The sequence below is a fragment of the Crocodylus siamensis genome, chromosome 1, assembly GCF_052110815.1.
Source record: "Crocodylus siamensis isolate JL-2025a chromosome 1, ASM5211081v1, whole genome shotgun sequence".
NCBI lineage: Eukaryota > Metazoa > Chordata > Crocodylia > Crocodylidae > Crocodylus > Crocodylus siamensis.
The window spans coordinates 272,953,886-272,980,615 of NC_143395.1; the positions used below are offsets into that span (position 1 = coordinate 272,953,886).

The following is a 26,730-nucleotide window of genomic DNA, read 5'->3' on the forward strand; positions in this document are numbered from 1 at the left end:
AGAGATTGTTTGATAATACAACTGTTTTAGCTCATTTTGGTACCAGTGTGGTTTATTTCTCCTGTCATATTTTCCAGAGTAGATCAAGAGATGTAATTGCTCATTACTAAGCTTTTTCCTACCAACCCCTTTGATCAACAGGATGACCTGTTGTCATCCTTCTATTAGAGTACAGTTACTGCTGTGGAAATCCTAAAAATGGCTCAGCCTTAGTTATGAGTGTTCCTCTTCTGCTGTCACAACTATTGAAATGAAAACTTGCCAGAAATGTTTTCAGAAATAAACAAAATGGGATCCAAGAATTTGAGGAAGTTGGGGAATTGAATATGAAAGAGCCTGGCACCTGGCTGCCAAATAATATCTTCTGTTACTTGGTATGAAATATAGTACTGTCAGTCTTTTATTTTATAATTTCTTTTATGAAATACAGGTGTGATTGTAGCTAAACTATTGAATGTGAATTAATATTCATCTGGGTTTCTAGCAGCTAAAAGAGTTTATCTAGTTTATAGCCTTCATTGTTTTCTATGTTTACCATAGACATGCATAGTATTTTACAGCTGGATAAAACAGCAAACTTACAGATAGTTTCTATTGCAGCCCAGGTGAGATTTGGACACAAGATCAGAATGAATGTGTATAGGTCAAGATGCAATAAAGAACAAAAAGGGAAAGTGCGATTGCTAGATTTTGCTCAGAGAGTAGGTTGTGAAAGAAGCTGGTTGGATAGGCATCCTCCTCTTCGGGCCAGTCTAAATGAAGTCTGCACTGCAGTAGCAGCATGTTCTTGCCAGGATGCTGCTAAGCATATCTTGCCCACCTGGTCCCATGGTCCCACAGACATGCTCCAACCATAGAAATATTATGCTGTAGCTACTGAGGTCACTCAGGCACATCTACCTGTGGCCACTCCAGCCCTCAGTTTCCAGTGCAGAAAAACAAGAAAGATTTTTAAACCTCCCTGCTTGCCATCTAACACCTCCATGGAAGGAATCCTGAAACAACAAAGAGCAACTCAGAACAACTCACAGAGGCACTCTCATGGACCCAGAGGGACCTATTTTCCATTTCCAGCTCTCTCTGTGCAAAAATGAAGTTTATTTCCTACCTATGGGGCCTTTTTACCATATTTTAATTTTCCCAGAGCCTGATGAAGGGCATTTGAGCCCAAAAGCTTGCACGAAAAGATTTTTTTTTGCAATTTCCTAGTTGGTCTAATAAAAGGTATCATCTCTGAACCAAGAGTTCTAGATTTTTGCATTTCTTTTTGTCTCAGACCAACACAGTTACCAAATACATCCCATTCTGAGGTGTAATCACTCTTCTTGATGTCACATTCTGGCCTTTATCAGAGCTTTCGTCATCAGTGGCTACCTTCTGTACATGAGAATGCAAAAGACCTCTCTATTTGTTGTTACTCTGGAAATTGTCACAAACCATGTCATATCAAACATTTAAGTGATCTCCTGGGGAAATTTAGCAGCAGTGAAAGGGGGTTGGAGTTGGGATTAATTTCTCCCAGGTTGTTTTTTTTGAGTGTGTGTGTGTGTGTGAGTGTGTGTGTTTTACCATAATACATTTTTATGGTTTTTACTTTATTTCTTATGTTTGCTATTAAATAAACATCAGATTTGGACATAGCATAACCTCACAAAAATATACAGATTTAGCAGGGTATAAATTGTAGCCCCTTCAGATTTAGAACGATGGTGCCACCCTTTGTGAAGCAATTGGAATATTTGTAAGCATGTTTTGTGGATATTCAGAAGGCAGATGGTTTTTTAACTTTTGCTGCATCTTGTGCCCTTCTTCATTGTGTACCATCACCTGCTGTGCAACTCTTTTTATCATTGACTCTGCTTAATGTAACAGGCTTTTGCTGGCCTTGTTCATTTGACATCATCAAGGTATTGACGGTATAATGCCTCTCACAAGACATTCTGTATTTTGAGGCCTTGGTGTTCCTATAAATGGAATAATGTATGCAAGAGAATGGAGATCACTTAGAAACCTTATTTTAAAAAATTAACTTTCTTGGGGACTGTCTATAACCCACAGATCTGCAAAAAGACATTGGTCTGGTTGCTCTTTGTCTCCACAAAGCTGTAATTGCCTGTAGGCTAGTGATGCTTAACATTTTGGCCCTGTGGGCCAGACGAGTGGGGCAGGACCCATCTGTGAACCAGATTGGGCACTGGAGCCTGGCACCGCCCCCTCCTGCCCCACTTGCTGGGTTTGGGTCTCAGGAGGCCAATACTGCTCCGTCATGTCTGGACTGGGTCTCAGGATGACAGTACCACCCCCTTCTGGCCCCCTTGCACTGGGATTGGGTTCTGGGGGCCCAAAACCACCCCCTCTTTACCTCTGTGCATGGGGATTCGGCTCTGGGGCCAGTGCCACCCATCCCATGGGCGCTGGGATCAGGTGCGGGATCCAGAGTGCAGGGCTGTAGGCTTCCCACAGGTCTGGAGATTTGGTAGCAGGGGAGCAGTGCCACCCTTCTCCCACTGTCAAATATCCAGACCCATGAAAAAGCCCTGCAAACTGGTTAACATGGCACCATGGGCCAAATCTGGCCTGTGGGCTGCAGATTGAACACTCCTGCTCTGTCCAGTCTCCCCTTTATCCTCTTTGCCTAATGGTAGTTCCACCTTCTGTTTCTGTTATTGTGGTGTACTGGTCCTGCTGTATCTTGTATCATAGTTCAGTTTTCACAGAAGCTTCCAAATTAATTGTTATTTTCTGTCATTCATAATTAGCTTAAATTTTCAACACTTGGTGTTGACCTGGGAGTGTGTATGGTTATGGAAATATATTGCTGTCTATAAATCTGTATATTGTATACATAAAAAGTATGAATTGCATTATTCATATAATCCATATATTCATATTATCTGTATAGCCACAGAGGGTTAATGTTCTATAGATAATAGTCTCTTAATGTAAGCTTTTAATGTGTCACATAAATAACATCTGTTTTTAAAGATAATACAATATTTTCCTTAATGTTCTATGAGGCAGGAAATGTCTATTATCTTTGCATTTCCATTCCATTCTAACTGCTTAAGCCCTGATATACATACATACGTACGTGTGTGTGTGTGTGTGTGTGTGTGTGTGTGTGTGTGGCATATGTATATTTTAAGAATTGGATCTTTAGCAGGCTCCTATAACCAAAATGCATTATTTGCACTGTCATCACTGCTGACACAAGTATAGCTATTTCAAAAGTTCCCATACTTGAGTGTACAGTATCCAGTCTGTCATTGGCTTAGTGGTCAAATAACTTGACTGATTGAATAGTGATGCCTGATTTGATTTGGATCAAATGTAGACAACTCTAGGTCAATATTTAGATGCGTTTTACCTTGGTATACAGTCATGTTTTGTGTATATTTAGAAAACAAAACACTACTGAAAAGCAACTATTGTAGTAAGACAGAAACCAAACAGCATACGCAATTAATCTGTTATTTTTATTTCTGACTTCCTGGAAAAATTGAAAAACATGGCATTTGGATATAAGAACTGATCATAGGCCATTACATACCCTGGGGTTACTTGTGGAAGGTTATCCTGGTTTGAAATAAAGTTACAATTGTGAAAACCAGTATTATTTGCTAGTGCAGTAAATCATATGCCTTTCCTCTTGTGTGTAGAGTATGTTCTTCGTCCTCTAATTCAAAATGTTCCATAGTCATTTAAATGTGCCTGCTTAGATTTCCTGTTATAGAACCTGATTTGTCTGTTTGCATTCAAGCAGCAACAGTGCAGATGCAATGAAGGCCTCTGTACTGTGGAAGGATTATATCACTGCAGTCTCTCCAGCAAAGCAAAATAAATTACTGCAGATGCTCCTTCCCAGTTTACATCTCGGGTGCTGTTGACATATTTATACAGATCTTTCATAGATTTCATAGACATTAGGACTGGAAGGGACCTCGGAAGATCATTGAGTCCAGCCCCCTGCCCAAAGGGCAGGAAGTCAGCTGGGGTCATAGGATCCCAGCAAGATAAGCATCCAATTTGCTCTTGAAGGGGTTCAATGTAGGTGCTTGAACAACCTACGATGGCAGGCTGTTCCAGACCTTGGGGGCTCGGACAGTGAAGAAATTCTTCCTTATGTCCAACCTGAAACGGTCTTGCAGTAGTTTATGACCGTTTGACATCATCATCTCTTGGGGCACTCTGGTGAACAGATGTTCCCCCAGATCCTGGTGGTCACCTCTGATAAACTTATAGGTGGCCATCAGATCACCCCTGAGCCTGTGCTTTTCCAGGCTAAAGAGCCCCATGGCTCTCAGCCTGTCATCGTAAGGTCCATTTTCCTGACCTCTGATCATGCGCGTGGCTCTTCTCTGCACTCTCTCAAGCTTCTCCACATCCTTTTTGAATTGTGGGGCCCAAAACTGGATGTAGTACTCCAGCTGTGGCCTCACCAAGGCCGAGTACAAGGGGAGAACGACGTCCTGGGATTTGCTCGAGAAGCATCTATGGATGCTTTACTAGCCACAGCATCGCACTGCAGGCTCATGTTCATTTTGTGGTCAGTGATGACCCCCAAGTCTCTTTTTTTCCACAGTGCTAGCCAGCAGAACACTGCTGAGCCTATAAGGATGCTGCAGTTTTTCTTCCCATGGTGGAGAACCTTGCATTTTTCAGCGTTAAACACCATCAGGTTCTCGGTGATAAACACCATAAGGTCATCTTATACTTGTACGTTATACATCATCATATACTTGTACTCATCTTATACATTTTTCAGTGTTAAACACCATAAGGTCATCGTATACTTGTTGTCTTAAATGCATGTGTATGTAACATTGCCATTTTAAAATGATGGCATAGTAGCTTTACCTTTGGGAATGCCCAAGAGGGGAGGGCTGGGCAAAAAAGCCCAATTCCATGGATTTAATTTAAAATAAGGAGACCTTTCTGATATGAACTGAAAGTAGAACTCTACTACATCAGTCCCTAGTGGAGATGATAATAAACACCCAAAGAAGTCTGACACGTGTATGGTCTCTTATGGAATAGTGATGCAGGGCTGTGCAGGCATATATATATATAATATATACAAGTCAGTAATTAGATATGCTGTTCCTATTGGAAAAATATATCCTCCCTGCCACTAATATTTTAAAACTTTTTCACTGCTTTGATAGTACAACATACTGTGCCAAAGACAAAAGAAGAAAGTAGAAAATATCTATAAAGATGTCCTACTAAATGACATAATTGTATAGTATGTGAAATTTTCCTTTCTCCTCTCCCCAGGACAGTTGCAAAAAATTATCCACAATCTCCTAAAACTGCTAAACAATATCCAGCTTCTCCTGTGAAGCACCGTGCCACCTCTAATCTTAGCCAGGAGACTCCTAAAAAGAAAGCAGAAAAGGAGAAAGAGAACACTGCTTACCACAAAGCCCAGGGATCTCGTGCTGAAGAAGTGGGCCACACAGCTGCTGAGAAACATGTGCCTTCTACAGGAAAGACTGAAATCAGTGAAGGTGAGTTTTGGTACAAGGATATGCCTTAACCTAGTGCAGGCACACCTGCTTTTAAACAAGAATATCCTCTCCATAGAAGGGAGGGGAAATGATTTCTGGGGGCAATATCTTTATTGGAACAAGTTTTTGAGCACATTGCTGCTACCTCGGTGTTTAAACATCACTTTTTTCTGTAAGGGTATTTATAAACGTAGAAATCAGGCAGATCTAACAAGGGGTAGGCAGTGGTACGGTCACATCCTGCTTTATTCTTGGTCCACCCAAGGTTTAAGAAAAACTGCCTGGCAGTGATGTCAGCATTTCTATTCAGGCAGCAGTGATGGAATCACTTGACTTCATGGTTCATTATAATCTATTGGATTTCTTATGAACTCATCATTGTAGGGGTGTTAGCAGCCTTCTCTCGTTTTTGATGATCTTGATATTCCACTAATCAGGTTAGGCTTTCTTTTGTAATTCTGCTGTCTATTAATGGCCCCTAGTAATGTAGCCCCCATTTCACAGCCCTGCAGGCTGTTTTTAGTTTTAGCTGAAAATGTTGACTCAGGTATGGAAGTGTTAACTCGGGTAAAGAGTAAGTCAGGTACAGAAATAATTTTCAGTATAACATTGGATTCACTGTCAAGATGCTCAAGACTAGATGTGTCTTTTTTCAATCTTAAAGTGATGTATATTTAATTCTAATGGCGACAAGACTAATGAAACAGCATATTTGGATTTTTTGCCTAGTTTGTTTTGCTTCTATAAATAATATGTGATATAGCACATTCACATTGCAGTGAAGTTATATTTGTTTTTGCTTTGATCTTAAACTAAATAATATAGCACTCTGCCCCTGCCATATTAGTAAAGCTTCTAGCTTCTTATTAACTGGAGAAAAACATATATTGTGCTATATGCAGCAGTGTGATGATCTGCATCCCCCTCTTCAAAACCCTAGATCTGCCCTGAATACACAGTATTTACTAAAATCATGAGTTACATAATTTCCATAGTTGCGAACTTTGTAAATTAATGTGAAATGAGGAGCCCAAATCAAACATTTGGGCTCCACAGACATCTCATGGATCAAGATTTTCAGAAAACAGGTGCCTGCTTTAATGGCAGCATATGGCTTGTGTGGCATTTATTTTTGGGTTGCTCAACTGAAAATAAATCTGTTCTTTCACTCTAAAGAGAATGCTTTGTCTCAAGCTACTATATTAATCATTTGAACATGGCATTGCCTAGAAAAAATGGGCACCTGTCTGTCCCATAAACTTATTCTGCCTGGTGCTTCCTTCTAAGAACAATGGCCACAAGCTGAGGGAGGACAGGTTTAGGTTAGATATTGGGAAGAACTACTTCACTGTAAGGGTGGCCAGAGCCTGGAATAGGCTTCCCAGGGAGGTGGTACTCTCACCTTCCCTGGAAATCTTCAAGAGGAGACTGGACAGGCACCTGGCTGGGGGCTTTTGACCCCTTGCACCCCTAGTGTCATTCCTGCCCATGGCAGGGAGTCAGACTCGATGATCTGTCTAGGTCCCTTCCGACTCTGATTCTGTGATTCTTGAAATGCTTTCCTTTGCCTGAGGACAGCCAAGTTCAGCTGAGGTAATCAGTAAGTCCTACATGGATTGTAGTAATTGGAACAGTCTGAAATATTGTGTACCTCTTTTTTTAAGATTCAATGAAATCTCTAAAATAGGTATAATCTAAAATTGTACTGCACAATCAAGTTGTTATATTAATCTTAATATTTCTATAGTTGTTTCCAGGGGCTGTCTCTAGGTGGGGGCAAATCGGGGTGACTGTCCCGGGCCTGTGCTTTGGGGGGCCCTGCAGAGCTGGACGGAGCAGCTGCAGTGACTCTGCGCTGCCACCGCTGCCCCGCTTCCGCCACTGATGATGGCAGTGGCAGCTTCTTCAGGTCCTGGGTGCGCAGAATTGGGGCAGGGCCCCGCATGAGCTGTTTTGCCTTGGGCCCTGCACCCTGCTCAGGTTGGCTCTGGCTGTTTCAGTGACTTTTTATTGACTTGGCCTTCATAAACCTTATACAAAATAGAGTGGCCCACTAAGCTTTAAGTGTGCAAGGGATGTAGAAAATGGATAGAAGGGCAAAACAAAACCTGGATTTATGAGATGAGTGAAGGGGCAGATAGGAGTCTGAGTGAAAAGATAAAAGTAGATGCTGAAGATGTGACGTAACATTTATATATATTTGTATTTTATATTTTCTTTTACTTCCTGCCAAATATTCTAACCGCAACGCACCACCAGGAAAGCTCATGGCAGGGACTACAGATGCAGAAGAAGCTTCAAAAATTTTGGCTGAGAAAAGGCGTCAGGCTCGCCTGCAGAAAGAACAAGAAGAAAAAGAGAAACAAGAAAGAGAAGAGCGTGAAAGGTATATTTGTTTGATCTTCAAAGTTGTTAGCAGTAATATAGTACGTTATTAGCACCCAGAAGCAAAAGTTTAGGCCATGGGTCTGTTTATATGAAGTATTGGACAAATGTAGTCAGAAAGACAATGGAAGTTTCTCTTCCTCTATGGGAGTTGCTTGAAACTCGGCATTTCCTGAGATTCAATTCATCATCTCTGGAACCTAACTTTAGGTCTTCATTTAGCCCATGCAACTCATTGGTATAGTTCACTTTTACCTCTGATGAAATGTAGAGCATATCCCTTTAAGAGCCCTGAGGATCCTCTTCCTTTTCTTACTTTACCTCAGTGGTTCCCAAACTGTAAGTTGCAACCCCAAATGGGGCTGGAATGTCAGCAGATGGGGTCGTGATAAACAGGGATCCGGATTTTCTCTTTGAATGGATAAAATCATGGATTTCTCCTTTAGAGATGGAAAACTCTTTCAAACTGACAGAGTTCCAGCCTGCAAGGGGCTGCTTGGGGCTGGGAGAAGTGGAGGAGGGTGATTGGAGGCAGGGGACACTACATACATGTGCACAGAGCCATGGAGAGCAGCAACCTGCAGGGGGGAAGGCACAGGTGATGTGGCAGGGGGTGAGGGAGCCCAAGCAATGTGGCAGAGGGGAACTGGGGCCAAGGCGGTGTGGTGGGGAGGAACATGCCCCTGAGATTTCTGCACCCATAGTGAGATGTGGGGCTGCAGCTGGGCCAGACCAGCTCTGTACAGGAGCCACCTCCAGGGCCCAGTGGGAGGGATTGCTGCGCTGCCAAGGTGAGGCATGGCAGCAGCATGGAGTTGTGACCCTGCTGCTGCTAAGCAGGCAGGAGGTGCCTCAGCTTTGGTGGCAGTGCAGTGCTCCCTCCCATCCTGGTTCCCCCCCCACTCCCTGGGTTGCTCCTGCCATGTCACCCACTGGGGGGGGATCCATATTCCTCCCCGGCCACAGCAGCCACCACCTCCCGCAGGTGACAGCTGGGGTTTGGGTGCTGCAGGGTGGGGGGCAGTGTTTGGGGCCTGGCCTTGGGGCATCTGCAGGGGGTGGGGGACTGGGTTGGGAGTGAGGGGCATCTAGAGTGGGGGGAGGCTGCAGTTTGGGAGTGAGGGACTATGCTGAGGAAATATGATCATAACTGGGGTCATACTCAGGAAAAGTGTGGGAAGCATGGTTTACCTTCTCAACCTACCTCGAGCCTCTGAGTATGTCTGTACTGCAGACTGCAGTGTCTGGTAAAGATATTCAGACTAGCCTTAAATCAGCTAGTTGTAGTATCAGAAGCAGTCTAGCTGTAACGGCATGGAGTCACACAGTGTGGGCTAATTTTTGCTTGTTTGAAATTAGATTGAGTACCTTGGTGTGTATCCTGCAGGCTGCAGCATAGAGATACCTTTTGGCCTGGAGGACTGAATGGGATTCAGTTCAAAGCATTTTCAGTGTTGCTAAGCAACTGGCCAAAGCAGACACTGTTAAGAATCTCAGTGCAGTCCTAGGGCCTTTCTGTCACCTGGATTCCCTCATGGTTGGGGGAGTGAATAGCAGCAACTGCAGCATCCTCAACTCTTTTTAGCTTGAATGGTATATTCATAGACTGGGCAACCACCCACAGACTGTGACTACCTTCTAGCTCCTTACCTGTCTGTTATTACTACCTTACCTTTGGCTTCATGGTAAAGTTTCACATGGGAATGAGAGCTCTGAGGACAGCAATGTAGCCCAGGTACCGTAAGAAACTTAGCCGCAAGCGGTTAGGTTCACCCCTAACTCTGTTGAGGACAGCTAATTAGCACTGCTTAATAAGTAAGCTGATTACCACCTATGCATGCTAATTGCTCCATCTCTTGCACTACTTGATGTGGCTACCCTGTTTCTGGTTGGGATTGGAGTATTGTGCAGAGCCACATGGAATGTTTGCAGGTATCCCTACTAGAGACAGTAAGTTTAGTTTCCAGCCTCCTTAAAGTTTTACAGGGGCAGGGTGCCAGACGTTTAGATATTTAATATAACCAAGTGCTATATTTAGCTGACTCTTAAATCAGCTTACGTGTTTAAGACTTGAAGAGTTCCATAGTTAGGGGTTTACTTCAGCTTCAGTTTTCCTGGGGAGCTAATGAATACATGGTCTCTGCTTTCTTGATCCTTAGTGGTCTGTACTATTGTTTTAGGAAACATGCTTTCCTGAATTGATCACATGCAAGTAAAGACAGGTGGGGATAAGATCTCAATGGCAGGCCACAACTTGGCTAACTTTAACACTAAAGAAGTTAATAATACTATGCTTATCTCACACTCTGTCACATGCTAGGCATTTAACCTGATCCATTGAAGGGATATACTCAACTCTAAGATGAAGTTCCCCTCCCCATATTCAACAGGGAGAAAAAAGCTCCTCATCTTGGATTTGAGTACAAGCCATAGGGGATGTTGGGGGGTGGCTGCTGCAGCTTCTATTCTGGCCCTTACCTATGGTCTGGGATGAAGTCAGAGCTTCAGTAGTTGCTTGCCACCTCTGCCCCCATGCTGGTGCCCTGCAGCCTCCTCCTGGCACCCTTCCTCCCCTCCCCCCCAGCCGAGCTACTTATTATCCATCATGGCTCTGGGCTTATTCCAGTGTGGAGCAAGGTGGGCCCCTGCCTTGCACCCCCAAGACCTGTTGTCTCCCTTATTTTTGTCTATGCCACTGTGGCCTGATTGGTATCCTTCCCTTGGTGGGGATTTGACTACATACAAATAGTTGCTTCCCTGGGTCAATTAAAACAGTCAGTAAGGCACAGTGGAATTGTCGTTATTTGTAACTATTCAAAGTTGGAACATTTTTAAATTCTGCATAAGTTACTTTTGAAGAAAACAAGAAAATTTTGTTCTAATTAATGTTGGTTATGTCACTGTTCAAAAGGGAGTGCTGTTTCTGTGAAATACAAGATAGAAATAAATCTTAGAAGTTGGTTGTATCCCTAATTAAAAAGTTGTGGCCAGTGCCTCCACTTTCCATAAAACATATGTTATTTGGTGCCAGACCAATTACTCTACTGTCAATACAGCATAATCCTTGTTAAACAAGGTGCAGCAGGTGCTTCACTTCTAAATGCACTGCTATTTTTGAAGGCTTGAGAGAGAGGAGCAGCAAAGAAAGGCAGAAGAGGAAAGAATTCGTCTAGAGGAAGAAGCTCGTAAGAAGGAAGAGGAAAGAAAACGTGAAGAGGAAGAGACCAGGAGAAAGGCAGAAGAGGAAGCTAGGAAGAAAGCTGAGGAGGAATCCATGCTGAAGGAAAAGCAGGAAAAAGAGATGCAAGCCAAGCTTGAGAAACAGGTACAGAATATGATACGTCTGTCAAGGGCAGGTGTTAAGGAGGCAGATATCTAAAGTACAATTTCCCTAAAGGCAGTGGGCCTGATTTTTCAAAAGTGCCAGGAACCAACAACTGGTCGAAGCACTGGGAGCAATGTGTACTTCATTTTTTTAAATTAATCTCAACCTTATTTATTAAATGTTTAAAAAAACACAAGTATGGAACAATTAATAAAGAGTAGTTTATAAATTGAATAAAGCCTATTATTTCTTAGGTTAAATGGAAAACAGTGATTCATTGCAGTAAAGATAAACTGCAGTCTGGAAAATGCTGTCTCAGGGATGCCCTCAGTGGCTGCCTTTTAGAATGGGATCTGTGTAGAGCTGGGTGGAAAAGTTCTGATATAGTCTGGCAACAGTATATATTGCCATATTCTGCCAGCAGTATATATTGGGGAGGTCTCAAAATATTTTATAAAATCTGCTTGTCTGCCTAAAATAAACAATTCTCTTATGACTTAAACATTTTGATTAGAGAGAAGAAGCAGAAGCCAAAGCTCGAGAGGCAGCTGAACACCTACGTCTGGAAAGGGAACAAATCATGCAGCAGATTGAGCAAGAAAGACTGGAGAGAAAGAAGGTAGGTGTTTACTTCCATTTTTAAAGTATTAATACCTGTAGTTTAAATGAGGGTATCCATAAGCTAGCCCTAATATACTAAAAAAACAAAAACAAAGAAAACAAAATTCCAGTTTAATTTTCTTTATACTTTGCTAATCTGTAAGCTGTTGCAGACTTGATAATTATTTTTATTTAATCATATTTACTATGGTATCACATAGTGGTCAATTAAGAATAGCATTCTGTTGTTCCAGGCATTATACAACCAAGACCAGGTGGTCTTTACCCCCAAAATGCTTGCAATTTAGGTAGACAAAATGGATAAGGAGGAAAAGAAAGGGATAAGCCTTACAAGCAAAGTAATGGTTAACACTCAACAACAATAGTAGTTTTTTGTTGTTTTTTTTGTTGTTCTGAAGCTTGCTCAGTGTGGTATTTTAGTCGAGGAAGTGGATTTTTACTCTGTAGAAAAAAATTGTATGATATCTGCCGGAGAAAAGCAGTCTTAGGTGTATACCAATGGTATGTTTTTAGTGGTAGAAATGATGTTTCCCCATTAGATACCCTAGGTGCTGGGGATGGTTGTGGGGTATTGTGCAGGTTATATGCAAGAAAATATTGTATTCAGTTTGTGCTCTGATGAAGAAACAATCTGAGATTTGAGCACTTAGTGTTCAGTTAATGTTTGGAAACAAGCTTCTCCTTTGGGAGCTGGGCATAACAGATCACATCTCATAATCACAAATACTGGTTTTATTACTCGTCTATTAATCTTCACAATGAGAGAAATTCAGGTTGCTGGAATTGTGAAGTCAAAGATAGCTCCTTGTTCCTCTTTCCTCCTCCTTTTTCTGTAGTCTCCTCATCTCTATTCTTTTTTCCAGTACAGACAGAGAAGAGGTCATGACATTAGGGGAAATCAGTCTTTCTTCCTTTCTGCTCCTCATTACTAATCTCTTAAGCCTTCCATTCCAGTTAAATAGCATGACTGTCTCCTAACCCTATGATTTGATTTATGTTGATTTTTAGAGAATTGATGAAATAATGAAAAGAACAAGAAAGAGTGACACACCAGAAGCAAAGGTATCTCTCTTTCTATCCTAGTAAACAAAAAAAAGATTGTAGGATAGTTCCATGTAGGGTAAATGCTTTGCATGAGATGCTTTTATCTTAAGGCCAAATCTTATTTCACTGTTTTTGGCATCTAAGTCTCTAAGTGCATCCCAAGGCTACACTACTCTACTCCCTGGGAAAATATTGATGCATGAGCTGGGTGGGCTCTCCTCTTCCCCTTCATTCCTTTGCTGTTGTTTGGGTACATCTACACCTGCTTTTGCAGTGTGCCTGGCAAGGATGCTTCTGGGCACACTGTGGCTACCTAGTACCCCTCACTCTAAACCTGGAACTAAACCAGTGAGTCTGTCTGGGCTCCCCTCCAGCTCTTGTGCATGCCAGAGAGCAAGGTCTAGAGAGCACTGTAGAGGGGTTACTCCCAGGTTGACCTGACCACCATGTTTTCAAGGTTCAGGTGTGCACGCAGGAGCATATGGGACATGCCGCTTTTGCAGTGTGCCTGGCAAGGATGCTTCTGGGCACACTGTGGCTGCCTGGCAAGGATGCTTCTGGGCACACTGTGGCTACCTAGTATCCTGCCAGCAGAGTGAGACATGTCCTCTGTGACTTGGTCTTAAAGCTAGAAGTAGACAATTAAATGGTTTTTCAGAAAATCAAGCAGGGAGGACAGAGTTCGCATATAGATATTTAGATGCTGCCAGGGTGGCATAAGATCTGGCCCTCATGCTTCAGAGAAATTGTAAAATGAAAAGGTGACTGTAGTTGTGGTAATACTCTGACTTTATGGCTGGTGGTGCTGTCATAGGCTGTGGAAGTGGTGAATGGCATAAATGGGCAGAGCCACTCTGGTGGTAGTGTGGCATACTGCTGCCATTAAGCTTGCTAGTGCTCTGTACTTCTTCCACTGAAGATGACAGTCAACACATTGATCTCTTTGTGCCCCTCTGTTAATTCTGTGGGGAAGAGTAGGAATAACAACAGAGCTATAGTGCCTGGTTTTTTACTTGTATTAAGATTCAGTTTGGGAAAACTGTCTGCCTCTTTCCTTAAGAGACTCTTACAGTTGTGCTTATTAAAGTGTACCCTCCCACTCTGGATACTGCATTCCCCATCTGTTTCAATGAGTTTTGGACCTCTTCCTGGCATTCTCTTTAAACCAGGCTGTTACCCCACCCGTTGAGCTTCTGCTCTTCTCTTTTTGTCTCCATTACTTACCCTGTGCCTCTTCTTCCCAAGGGGGTAGTGGGCTCTTCACAAGGTCCAGTGTCCTTTTGATATACCCGATCTGACAGAATAGGGCAGGGCTGTCTAACTTCTAAGTCCCAAGGGGCCACATGCCCTGGGGGGTGTACCAGCAAGGGCTGCATGCTGTATCTGGTGTGCCCCCACCCACTGCTGTACTGTACGCCCAAATGGCACGCCCCTCCACTGCTGTGCTGTGCAGATGTGTGAACGCGATTTCCCCTCTTCCCTTCTTCCCCAGTTCCTGGGCCTGGCTTACCCTCAGCTCCTTCACGAAGGCAGGAAACAGCAATCAAAGGAGAGAAAGGGGAGCCTAGAGATTCTGGCAGGAGCCATGCACGAGCTCCTCAGGGGCTGCATGGGGCCCACTGGCCACTAGTTGGACAACACTGGCTTAGGGAATATTGCCAGGATAGATGCAGTATAAAGATGAAATCTTGGGTTCTCTAGCTTTTGCTGTTCCTTATGCTTGTATAGAATTGAGTAAAACCTTTCTAAAATAGTTGTGTACATTTACTGGTAGTTTTTTTTAAATGATGATGTTTTGGTTGCATTTGATTCCCTGAACATTACAGCATTTCACCTAATGCAGTTAATATGTTATTGGCTTATAGAAAGAAGAGCCAAAACTGGAGACACCATCAATGCTGAATGTGGAAAAGCAACTGAAAACCCTTGTTCTCAGTCAAACAGGTGAGAATCACTGAGTTGCTGCAACCCATTTTCATAGCTGATGCTTTACAAAAATTCATAACCTCAAGTAGAATGCTGTAATGTGCTCCATTTTTATCCAGAAAAGAAACTAATATATTTATATATTAAAATATTAAGAATAAGAACCTGGAGCATTGCCTTTGGCTTGCCATTTAGGTAGAAGCCTGAGACCACTGTTCTAATGACAAAGTCCTGTTCTATATTTTGTCTGAAATTGGCTTTTATATAAGTTATTCTAGTCTGCATATTTCTGCGTGTTCAAAATTCCTCCTTCCCAGCCAAGCTAGGCAGGCTTTCTTAGTACTTTTCAGATATTATCTCTTCCATTGAATTTGTTTTGATGAGAACAGTATCTATATTTTAAGTACTGATAAATTTAAAAACTTGCAAATGGTGAAGTACTGTTGAGGTGATGTTATTGCTGTTGTGGCGTAGGAAATATTAAAGAGGCCAGAGTTCTTGTGGGTAACATCTTTTATTGGACCGACTGCCTGGTTGGAATAAATGTAAATAAGCTTTTGGGTATCACAGTACTTTCCCTTAAGTCTCTGAGAAGCAGACACAGCAGACCTAAGTAGCAGATGGAACAAAAGCTTGTGTAAAATTCCACATGTAAATAAAAAGAGGGTATAAGAGAAGACAAGACAAGAGATGCAGTAAATCTTGACAATGGAAGAACAAGATTCTTCAGGGGGGGTCCATTAACACTTGCGAAGTGCAGAGATTAGTAAATTTCAGCTATGGACCATGAAGTCATCTCTGTTAAATCCCTGATTTTTTAGCATCCAATAGTTTAATGATTTTTTGTTCCCAGGCACAATTTTCAAAAGTGTGTCTTAGAGTTCTTTTGAGCAGAAGAATTGTGAGGTCAGAGTGATTTTTTTTCTGTGGAAAATGTTCTCCTATCTGTGATCCAGTGTCTCTGTCCTTTTTCTTTTTTCAGTGATCATTTATTCTAGTGCATAGTTTTTGACTGCTTTTACCTACATAGTTTCCATGAGGCATTAGTGACCTGGATGAGATATACCTTCTGGGATAAACGTGTATCGTCTGTGGATTCTGATGTTTTTGTTGTGGAGAGTGTTGATTGTTGTGGCAGTAGAGATAAGTTTGCAAGTCTTGCATTTATTGTTAAGGCAGGGCTGGGTCCCATTAGGTGCCCCGTGATCAGGAGGGAGTTTTTCTAGTGCTGATGAGTTGGGCAAGATCAGGGAATTGTTTGAAGCCCAGGAGCAGAACAGGGGGATGAGAAGAGGGGGTGGTGGGTAAGTTTGGGACTGTTTCTCTCAGGGTCTGGTTCTTTTCACGTCTAGGCTGTAATTGTTCAGATATCCTTCTTATTGGTTCAAGCATGAGATGGTAGGTAACAACCAAGAGTGTGCAATCAGTGGAGCCTTTTCTTGTAGGTTGCTGCAAGGTATTTGTGCGGCTCTTTCAGAGTTCTGGAGTATAAATGGTAAATGCAAATGGTGAAGTATAATTTGTTTCTAACTTCACCCCCTGGGGCTGCTCAGTGCATGTTGTAAAGGAGTAATGTATTAATTTTCTTTTAAAAATTAAAATACATTGTAGAGGACAATTCTGTAGCAGCAGGTAGATTGAAAAGATACCATGCCAGGTTACTTCCATCTTTGATTTCTATGACTCAAAGCATTTTGTGATTTTTATCTAAAAATCTTGCAACTGTCACATTTTTCTAATGAGATTCTTTTGTAGAGATCAATGGACTGAAAACCTGCCAGGAAAGTAAAAGCTTAGAAGGTGCTGCTACTGAAACACTTCCTCAAGATGTATTTGCTAATGGACTTAAGTCAGTCCCAGGGCTTATTCACCTGGATGCCATTGATGGGAAATCTAACAGCATGGATGATTCAACAGATGAGGTTCAGTCTATGGATGTGAGGTACACAGCATATAGATCACACAAGTTTTAAACAACTTTAAACAGCAACAACAACAAATCCCTCCAAATCTGCAACCCCTCCAAACATCTGCAGATTCACTTGTTAATCTACTTTTCTGCAACCTCTCTATCTCTGTTTTTGAACCCCTGTGTAACTGTTTGGCATGTATTCCCATTAGTAACAGGAGGCATTTATACACATACATTTTTGTGTCTGGATGCGCCAGAGATCCAGTGCGTCAGAGCAGACTTGATTAATTGAGTCTGTTCCTCACGCAAGCTGACATGCACAGTGCTGCATTGGTTGCAGTTGTATAAGCAGCGAAATGTGCATCTTCTATGTGTGTTAGTTCAAAAGTGTGCCACTGCCATTTTCTGTGCACTGACACACACTTTGCCACTTACACAACTGTAAGCCATGTAGCACCGGTTGCTTTTCGAAGTGCCCGGTGCTGCGCCTCCTACATGTGTAAAAATGCCCAGGTAGTTGCTGTCAAGAAGCAAGTGCAGTTTCAAACTGAAGGATAAAGCACAACTTCATTTCATTTTACAAAGATAAATGAAGCCTTCTCACTGTCCAGACTTGCAAGTGCTCACAGATACATCTAGGTCCTCCGAATAGTCTTCAGAGTTCTGACCACATATTGCTGTCAAATGAGTATTATAGATATTGCTTTAAGTGTCATCAGTTTGTGATTTATACTAACTGTAAAACAATGGCGTGCACACCACAGTCCCCTATGAATAATGCTATGGAATAGATTAAAACATTTACGTTCTCAATAATCTTTTTTTTTCTTTTTTTAAGCATTCAGCACAAGTATGTGGCAACAAGTAAATAACATCAGATTTCTTAGTATTATAGGATTTTAGTGATAAGCTTGCATGCAGCAAGAGAATTGAAGCTGCAAGGTTGCTTGCTATGGGAAGCAAACTGCAAAATTTCTTATTTTGTATTTTAAAAAAATGTCATGTTTATTATAGCTTTTTAATCGTTGTCTCCTTAAACTCATAATTGTTAAGAAAAATGAAAAATAAAATTGTAGAAATTTTTATAGTCTAATGTTTGGACTACAGAAGGTGTGTGTGTGTGTGTGTGTGTGTGTAATATGCACACACACAGACACATGCACACACATAAGCACACAGACACACATTATAGTAAGTGTGAATACGTCATGTTCATTTCCCATTAATAGTATAAATCAGTCATATTTTCATTCTTTGTAGGACTGTAACATCCACTTGTGCCCCTGAAGAATTGTCAATAAAAGCCAAAATGCATCTGTTATATGCTGCTACAGTATGATGACATGTGGTGCCAGATGCTTTGCTAATTTAAGTTGGGGCAAATGCACTAAAAACAGCAGAGCACTGTCTCAGCAGCAGATACTCTGCATTTGCTTTGGTAACTGGTTCTGTAAAGTTAGTTTTTGAAATACCACATGGTTGGTATTGCATCAAATACATCATTAAAATCTGTTTTGCGTATAATTAATAGAATTTAAGCATGATCCTTCCTAGGCTTATCCTCAAGCCTGACTTGATACCCTATAAACATCACATACTGACACCAATGTGACTTTGCTTGCTACTCATAATATCAGACGTGTACAAATCTCTTTGGGTACACATGTGTATTCTGTGAAAAAACATTCAAACAGTAAATACAAGGAACTCAGTGGCTCCAGTAGTGGCATGCTGAGCTTTAATCTCCGAGTGATCAATTTGATCAAGCCTGTTGGTGTTGGGTAGACTAATATGAATTATTTATGTTAGTCCAGTTCCTAGAGTACAGATATCTACAACAAACAGCCACCCTCAAGATCAAGGAGAAAGAATAACTTTCTTTCCTGTATAAGGTGCTGTCATTCTGTGTGTGGGGTTGAGCATGATGCAGCTGGTCTGAGAACAGATAATATAGCTCTTCAGGACTGTCAGGCTACACCTTTACACTTGAGTGTGTTTGGGTTTTTTTGTTTTGTTTGTTTGGTTTTTTAAAGTAAATTTTACAAGACTTCTGTTAATTTTTCCCCACCTTGTCTTTCACACAGTCCAGTTTCAAAAGAAGAACTTATATCTATCCCAGAATATTCCCCCATGAATGAACTGATGCCCAGTGTTTCTATGGACCAGAATGGAACAAGTAATGCCAAGGCTCTTGAAGATCTCTTGGATTTCACTGGCCAGGCCACTTACTCCAAGATGTCCAGTGAAACTATTAGCATAGATGACTGTAACAAGAACTTGATTGATGGATTTAACAGTCCAGGACAGGAAAGCACCCTTAACTCCATTTGTTGACAGCCTTGCTACCCTGTGGAACAGATAAAGGTAAAGCATTGTTACCAACTTTGAAAATATGATAAGTTATTGGGAATAAATAGCACAAAGTCAAAGGAGAATCCAGTCCTGTGAGCAGCATAATATTAAGCATTAGGCTTTCTGATTCTGTTTAACTGGGAACAAAAAGAAAAAAAAGCATAGTGGGAAAATTTGCTGTCTGTTTGTTCTATCTTGCGCTGAATAGTATACCTCAGTATAAATTATAAACTCCCAGAATACTCCTGATGTACAATGGTAGAATCCTACTCTATGTGACATCTCCTAGTGTAAAATTCCTCAGTCAAAACTTAAGCAACTTGGTTGCCCCTTTTCTGAACTTTCCTGCACTGTCTCTTTCATGATAAAGTGAACCTTTGGAGCACTAGCTAATTATCTAGGTACAAAATATGGGCCAGTGGCCCACGGTACTCATCAACTAACTGTACCCCATACAACCCTTCCTCCTAGGAGGGTGGGAGTGAGGTGCCCATGTATACACCTCCCCCCCACCACCCCGGCCAACATACCCTATTGCGCCTCACTCCCACCCTTGTGGGCAGAAGGGTCTGGTCTGGTCTGGCCAGGATGTAGCTTCTGGGTGGGGCTGGGGCTGCAGCTGCCACTGCTGCAGCTGCAGGGGGCCTGCTCAACTTTCCCAGCACCCCCCTTGCTCCGGACAGCAGGTAGGGAAGTGGCAGGGGTTGGGAGGGAGCTGCATTTGGGCAAGTGTGTGGGGCTGGAGCTTGGGTGGGCAGGGTGTGGGGACCAGCCATTCACTCCCCCTGTAGTTCGCAGCCCCCGCAGGCAGCGACAGCAGCAGCAGGTGGGGATGCTCAGGGTGCTCATGCCTGGCACTGGTGCTGTCACCCAGCGGTGCAGAGCTCCAGCCAGTGCTGCACATTGCAGTGAGGAGCACAGCCTGGCCAGGCCACCTCTGTCACCAGGGCTCCTGCCACGCATATGCAGCTTCCACACTTATGCACTATTGGAGGTAAGCTCTATGTACTGGAGCCAGCTGCCTTTGCCACCTCCTGTTGTACAGGTCCTGGAACTCCACGGGGAAGCAGGGGCCGGGGCTCCCCTCTGGTGGAGTCTTGGGACCTGTGTGACGGGGCAGCAACGGCAGCTGGCTCCAGTGTGTGGAGCTTCCTTTCAGTGGTGCCTGAGTGTGGAAACTGCACATGTGCAGCAGGGAGCCCCAGCAATAGAAGCAGCCTGGCTGGGCTGCACTCCTTACCACAATGTGCAGTGCTGGCCAGAGCCACACAACGCCAGGTGGCAGCGCCTGCACCAGACGCTTGTGCCCCCACCCGCTGCAGCTGCTCCTGCTGCTGCCGCCTATGGGGGCTGTGTGCCATGGGAGGAGTGTGGGGGCTCCCCACACACACATCCTTCCTCACACCCCACAAACACCACACACCTACACCCTGCCCCATAACCCCCCGACATACACTATTGTCCCCAACATAGACAGAGCCACACCCCATTGCAACCCCCCCCATTTACCCCCTCACACTCCACCGTATACACACATGGAGTCCCATACACTCCACTGTACACCCCCCGGCATACCCCCTCATACACACCCCCCAACCACACCTCCTCACAATATACAAGACTAAGACTTGATTTTGAGTTACTATATAATCACCTCTATACACGCAACGCAAACACAAATCATGACAAAAATATTTTTATAATAAAATTTAAAATATGTTATAGCAGGTGTTTGATTTCTAGTGTATGATTTGGTTTTTTTCTGGTTTTGAGATGGCCACCCCCCTACCAAAAGGAGTTTTTTCTGGGGAGGAAGGGGAGGGACTTCCAGTGGCAAAGGTCAGGGGTTAGGGGCAGAACTTAAGGTCCCAAGATGGCAACCAGGGGGCAGGGCAACTGTTAAGGGGCAGGGCTGCGCACTCACCAAACCTCGTTAAGCAGTCCTCCAGCTGAAATAATTGCCCACCTCTGACCTAGGTGTTGAATCTCTTGGAAATAAGCATTTTCTTAGTGTTAAACACAACCCATTAGACTCCCATGTCAAAAATCAAAGTCCTTTTAGTTAATTTCTAATACTTTACACAGCTTTACTCTCTTCCAACTTTCTTCTTGCCTTTCATTTTGGTCCCCCTACTTTGCACTGGGAGACTAGCTAACTGTTCCTTTGTTATAGTTCTTCTAAATCTTGACTTTGCACTTTTTTATGTGACTTCCTGTTGTATATGTATTTTTCCTTGCCATTGTGGATGAGGAACACAGGGGACTAGATGAGGGCCCAGGAAGACATGTGGGTGTCAGGGACATCATGAGTAAGGAGGGAGTTTTTTAGCTGTTGGAAAAATGAACTGAGGCCAGAATAAAATGTTATTGACCCCACATTCTTCATATTAAGAACTGCAGGTAATGACCTTCCTCATCTACTAGCTGGTTCTTTGCCAGGGTAAGCAAAAGCAAGGCAGTTGCTACAAATGGAAAAAAAATGCCACGTGGTCATAACTGGCACTGATTGAGGCTGAGCCTTAAGGGAGAATTTAGGACTACTGATTTAAGTTCCTTGAGGAACTGTGTCTTCATTTGTTAATTACACAGAAAGTAGTTGCTATTTAATAACATATATAAGATTCTTCTGAAATTGGTGCTAATACCCATATTAGTTTCACTGAGGTACTTGAAAACATGTAGTTAACTTAAGAATAGTCAAAAGAAGAACTTGTATCTATCCCAGAATAAAAAAATATAATAAAAATACAGGAATGTTTTCTTGTCATTAAATTATTATATATACTTTCCTATTAGCCACAGTTCTTATTTATACCCTATTTTATTATAATAGCATAGAGAAAATAAAAGTGAATCTAGTTATGTATAATGAAGTGGAAACTGGTGATTATTGTTGCTGTTTATTATTTCTTGCTGCTGTAAATATACACAGCATTGTAGAGCCTGGTAACAGTCATTTCCCTGGAAAACCTACAAACTAAGTAAAAGGAAATTTTCTATAGAATAATAATGACAGTCTTAAAGTACTATGTTGCCACTAATTTTATTACAGGAGAATACTCTTAAGTTAGCAAAAGTGGAGCCATTTAATTGCATCAAACTATGTTTTTCTTTTTTATTAACAGACAGAGGTAGTATTTGTGGAGAACATACATCCCTGTGATGCTGCTGGCAGTTAAATATGAGCTTGTCATATGAAAAAGCTTCTGCAGTCCTTGAACACTGGATTCCAAATAATCAGAGCTGAATATAACTGTCTTCCCATGTGGTATGTTGGATAACTGGCCACTCTTGATAGAAACCAGGAATCCATAGAATGGTTTCAGGGAAGATTCATTGTGCTTTAGAATTTGAGCTTTAGCTGCTAATAAAGCACTTTTTTTTAAGTCAAAATTCATCTGAATACTTCACTGTGATTTTACCCTGTGCATTTTATTTGAAAATCATTCTTCTTTTAAGTTTTATCTATCATAGAATTACTTGGATATCTTTTTTCTTGTACATATATTTGAGGTTTACCCAGTGTGTTAATATTCAATAATGTATTAGACTTTAGCTCCATGCCTATCTTCTTTTTTCTTTTTTTTATTAACAAAAAGATAAAAACTTGAAGAATTCATGGCAACTTTTTTGCAGGTGTATAATTTCCAAACTATAACTGACGAGGCATGAAAAAATATGCAACTGCTGGAATTAAAGGAGCCTTCTTACTGACTGTGGAGTATTAGAATTACTCCATGCTAATATGCATTATACATGACTGTTTTGTCTATTTGGGTTCTTTTAGCCACTTGTAAATCATTGGTTGGTTAAAGACTTAAAGTCTTTAAGTGACTGTATCATTTAGGTGTCAGATAACCCTGGTAATAACATAGGCAAGATGCCTGTTTCAGTCTCCTTAATATGCATTACATAGCAGTAGTTCCAAGCAAGAACATTGTGGGGATCAGATAAAATTTAGAGAGACTGATAAATTATTAATACCAGTAGACTTTATTTATGTGGATAACTCTTTTGTTTTCCTATACTCAACAAAAAGTATAATATCAGTAAAACAATATACAGATATAACTACAAAAAGTGCAAGGCTGTGGGGCACTTGCACAATTTTCTCACCTGTTTAACACTATTAGCATTCTTAATACTCAGCAAACATCAATATGGGGAAATTCATCTTGAGAACGTAAGATATATAGATATTACGTGCCATACCATGTATTTTGGTTAGGGTTTTTTTTTTTAGTGAACTATGGTAACTTTTATGCTAGATTCTGTGCTGCTTGGAAGGACTTTTCTGTCCAATTCCTTTAAAAAAAACCCACTTTTTGGAAACTACAAAAAAGTGGAAACTTTTTTTGATATATATATATATATATATACATATATATATATAGGGAAGTTTACTGTGTAGCTTGGTCTCAATTGTAGCCCTGTTTTGTGCTTTTTAAAGCCAGCAACTGTTTAAAAAAATTAAAGTAGCCAATGAAATTGTGTGCAAGTATATAAAGAAAACATGCCTACAACAGTACAGTTCTATTTATGTTGATGTATTTCAGCAAAATATCTTTCTGTTGACTGTGCAGTAAGCTGTAGCATGGTACTGTGTCTTCCAAACTAGTCCTACATATGTTTCCTAAAGAATAAAGAAAAAAAAGACAAACTAATCATGTTTGTTTTACTGTGATATATTGTGTTTGACAGATGTCACCTGAGATTTATATGGTGTCATTGTATAACTGGTAGAATTCTTCACTTGCATGACATGTATAGCATGTATAAAAGTGAAATACATTTTGATTCGAGTCTGACTTGTTTCCTAGCATTTTTTTCTAATAATCCTGGCAAAAATTTGGATTAAAAAAATGTCTGTGTTTTTTCTCAGAAAGATGTCATGGTGAATGACATGATGAGCCCTTAGTTTCTCCAAATATTTTGAGTTTTACATTTGTTTTCTTACTGTTGTTTTGATTTGCTTCATAAAGGCTATGTGGTAAATAGATGAATGCTAGACTAGTAAGAAAGGCTATAAGAAAAGCAAATAGCCTTTAGAAAATAGTGTTCTCTCAGGTACTTGACCTGTGAACGTATCCATATTACAAAGCAACATTCAACACAAACGTTGAACTGCTCATTAGGCTAAACACACTCTTTTAGGAAAGAGACCAGTTTGAGTAACAGAATCACTAACACTGTTCTCTTCAACTGTTAGAGAAGAGTTATTTGCAAATGTTTTGTTTAAAAAAAAAGAAAACTAATTTCTATTAAAAATGCAAAATGAGCAAGTCTGATGCATTTTAGAGTGTATTACACCTGCCATTCATGATAACATTCATCTCATATTCATTTGAGCAGTGAATTTTATTTGACTAAGACAGGAATTCTGGGGCTTTTAAATTTATCTGATAAGTTATCTTTCAAGTCCTGTGTATATATCTGTAGAATTAAGCCATTATTTGGAAGTCAAGTTTTGTGGGGAGAAAGAGCAGGGGTGGGGAAAATAAGGAAATGGTCCACAAGCTGATTTTTCTTACAAAACGTCAACAGAACAGGAGTCTTGGAGAACCACTAAAATAGGACTCTGTTGTTATTTCTGCTGAAAGTCAAAAGTGAATTGGTATGATGAAACTGCAGAAAATTTTTAACATAATATGGGCCAATAATACATAATGCAATGAAATATGAAATATAATACAGTGCAATGAAATATCCTCAACCTTGTACGTAACAATATGTATCCTGTAGGATTTCATTAATAGGCAAAAAAATAATGGTTGTCTCTCACCATTTCCCTCCCTCAGTTCCCTCTGAAGACCTGCCCAGATCGAGTGGTCTTTCTTGAAGGTTTCGTGTCTTTTTCTTTTTAAATTGCAAACACATAACATAATGAGGGTGGGAACGCTATGTCTGCTCTACTTCCTTCAATCTGCCAGGGACCCTGTTAGGAAGCCTAGAGTCCTGCCCAATTCTCATTTGCTGAGTGGAGGAAAGAAAGCTGAGAGGAAGGGGCTGAAAAATCTACATAAGATACAGTATGTCTGTTCTGCCATCAGGAGGTGCAACTGTAGCACTGGTAGGTATATCTGTGTTGGTTTTAATTTAGCTAGCACAAGCAACAGTGAAACTGGCAGCACAGATTAGAGCACGGGTAGGGCAAGACCATCAGATACCTGGCTACATCATCAGGTTGCTGTTTGGTACTAACATTTGTGCTCCACATTTTTCTTGCTATTGTTATCCATATTAGCTAAAGTTAAAGTCATCTCAAGCCTGGCTACTTAACAGACCTCTTGGTTATGTAGTAGAAGCACCTGGAGCGGGATTTCCCCTTCCCATACAGTGCCATGCTCTGGGCCAAAGTCCAAGCAGCCTATTGGGTTACAGAACCTCCCTCTGACCCTTTGTAGTCCCACCAAATTCATTGTAGTCTTTCAAAATTGTGCCAATTGTAAGTAAAGAAACTGAAGGGAAGAAAACCCATATGGCAGCCTGCCAATTTTGCCATGGGAAAATCTCTTTCACACCTCCAAAGTGAAAGTCAGCCTAGCTCTCAGCATTGCCAAAGATCGAACCACTAAATGAAAATTGGGAATGAATTCGTTGGAATACAGTCAGGTGGAAAAGCACCTAGGGTTATAGAATAAGCCAGCTGAATATAGATCAAAGTCTCAGGGGACAGGCTCAGAACAGACAGTCAAATTGGAAAGTGTCCAGCAGAAAGCAGCAAAAATGATTAGAGGTTTAGAAAAGTTGACGTAAAAGGAAGGGTTGGGAAAACAGGTCATTTAGTCTGGAGTAGAGAAGAATGAGGGAAGGATGATAAATCTTCAACTATATGAAGAGTGGTTAAAGAGGATGACAACTGAATTTTCTCTATTGCTGCAGGAATCAAGACAAAAAGTAATTGTCCTAAATCTCAACAAAGGAAATTTAGGTTGGATATTAGGAAGCTCTTTCTAACTATAGTTAAGCATTCAAACAGGTTACACTAGGTTGTGATATCTCCATCTGTGTAAGTTTTTGAGAGAGGGCTAGACAAGCAATTGGATTAGATGGTTTAGAGATAATGATTTTGCCTTGAGCAGGGGGTCGAACTAGATGAACTCCTGAGGTCCCTTCCAGCCTTACTTTTCTATGATTGAGAATGGATCTGAAATTGGCAGCCCACAACAGCTACCTTCCCTCATTAGTGAAAACTAGCAGCACCCTTCTCTCACCAACATTTCCACATAGGAGCCAGTGATAGGGTGGGCAGAACAGAGTTTGAAACGGGCATATTTACCATGACACACCTTTTTAAACTTCCACTGGGCAAGATAAGGGGACTGAGAAAGAGGCATTCTGTTTTCACATGTTCAGGAGCAGCCAAAAGTAGCACTGTCCTCAAGGGCAGGCAGAAGTGCCACACTAGATGCTCCTTGTTGAGATCTTCCCTCTGCTACCTCCACAAGGATGTGTCCACTTTTTCCAGTCCTATTAAAGCCAGACTGTGATTAGTGAGGTGAGCATTTGGCTGGACAGGGCAGAAGATAAGAAGAGTTTTGTTTTCTGTGGCTTCAGTTATGCAATAACATGAAATGGCATTCTGCTTTTTTGATTAATGTGTTCAGCTCCCAATAATATATTTTTAATAACTTTAATCCACAATAGATTTCTTG

The 26,730-nt window shown here is 41.4% G+C and overlaps 1 protein-coding gene across 2 annotated transcripts in view; it reads left to right on the plus strand.

The window, feature by feature from the left end:
* The window catches only part of MAP7D2 (MAP7 domain containing 2), a 139,207-nt gene extending 115,324 nt beyond the window's left edge, over positions 1–23,883 (plus strand). For both annotated transcript variants that reach the window (XM_090062508.1, XM_090062518.1), the window contains 9 exons: positions 5,278–5,510; positions 7,770–7,896; positions 11,016–11,220; positions 11,735–11,839; positions 12,850–12,903; positions 14,751–14,829; positions 16,567–16,753; positions 18,808–19,087; positions 22,201–23,883. In XM_090062508.1, the coding sequence (XP_089918634.1) occupies positions 5,278–5,510; positions 7,770–7,896; positions 11,016–11,220; positions 11,735–11,839; positions 12,850–12,903; positions 14,751–14,829; positions 16,567–16,753; positions 18,808–19,057 (1,240 nt within the window). In that variant the 3' untranslated portion in view covers positions 19,058–19,087; positions 22,201–23,883. The remainder of the gene's footprint in view (positions 1–5,277; positions 5,511–7,769; positions 7,897–11,015; positions 11,221–11,734; positions 11,840–12,849; positions 12,904–14,750; positions 14,830–16,566; positions 16,754–18,807; positions 19,088–22,200) is intronic.
* Positions 23,884–26,730: the final 2,847 nt, after the last annotated feature.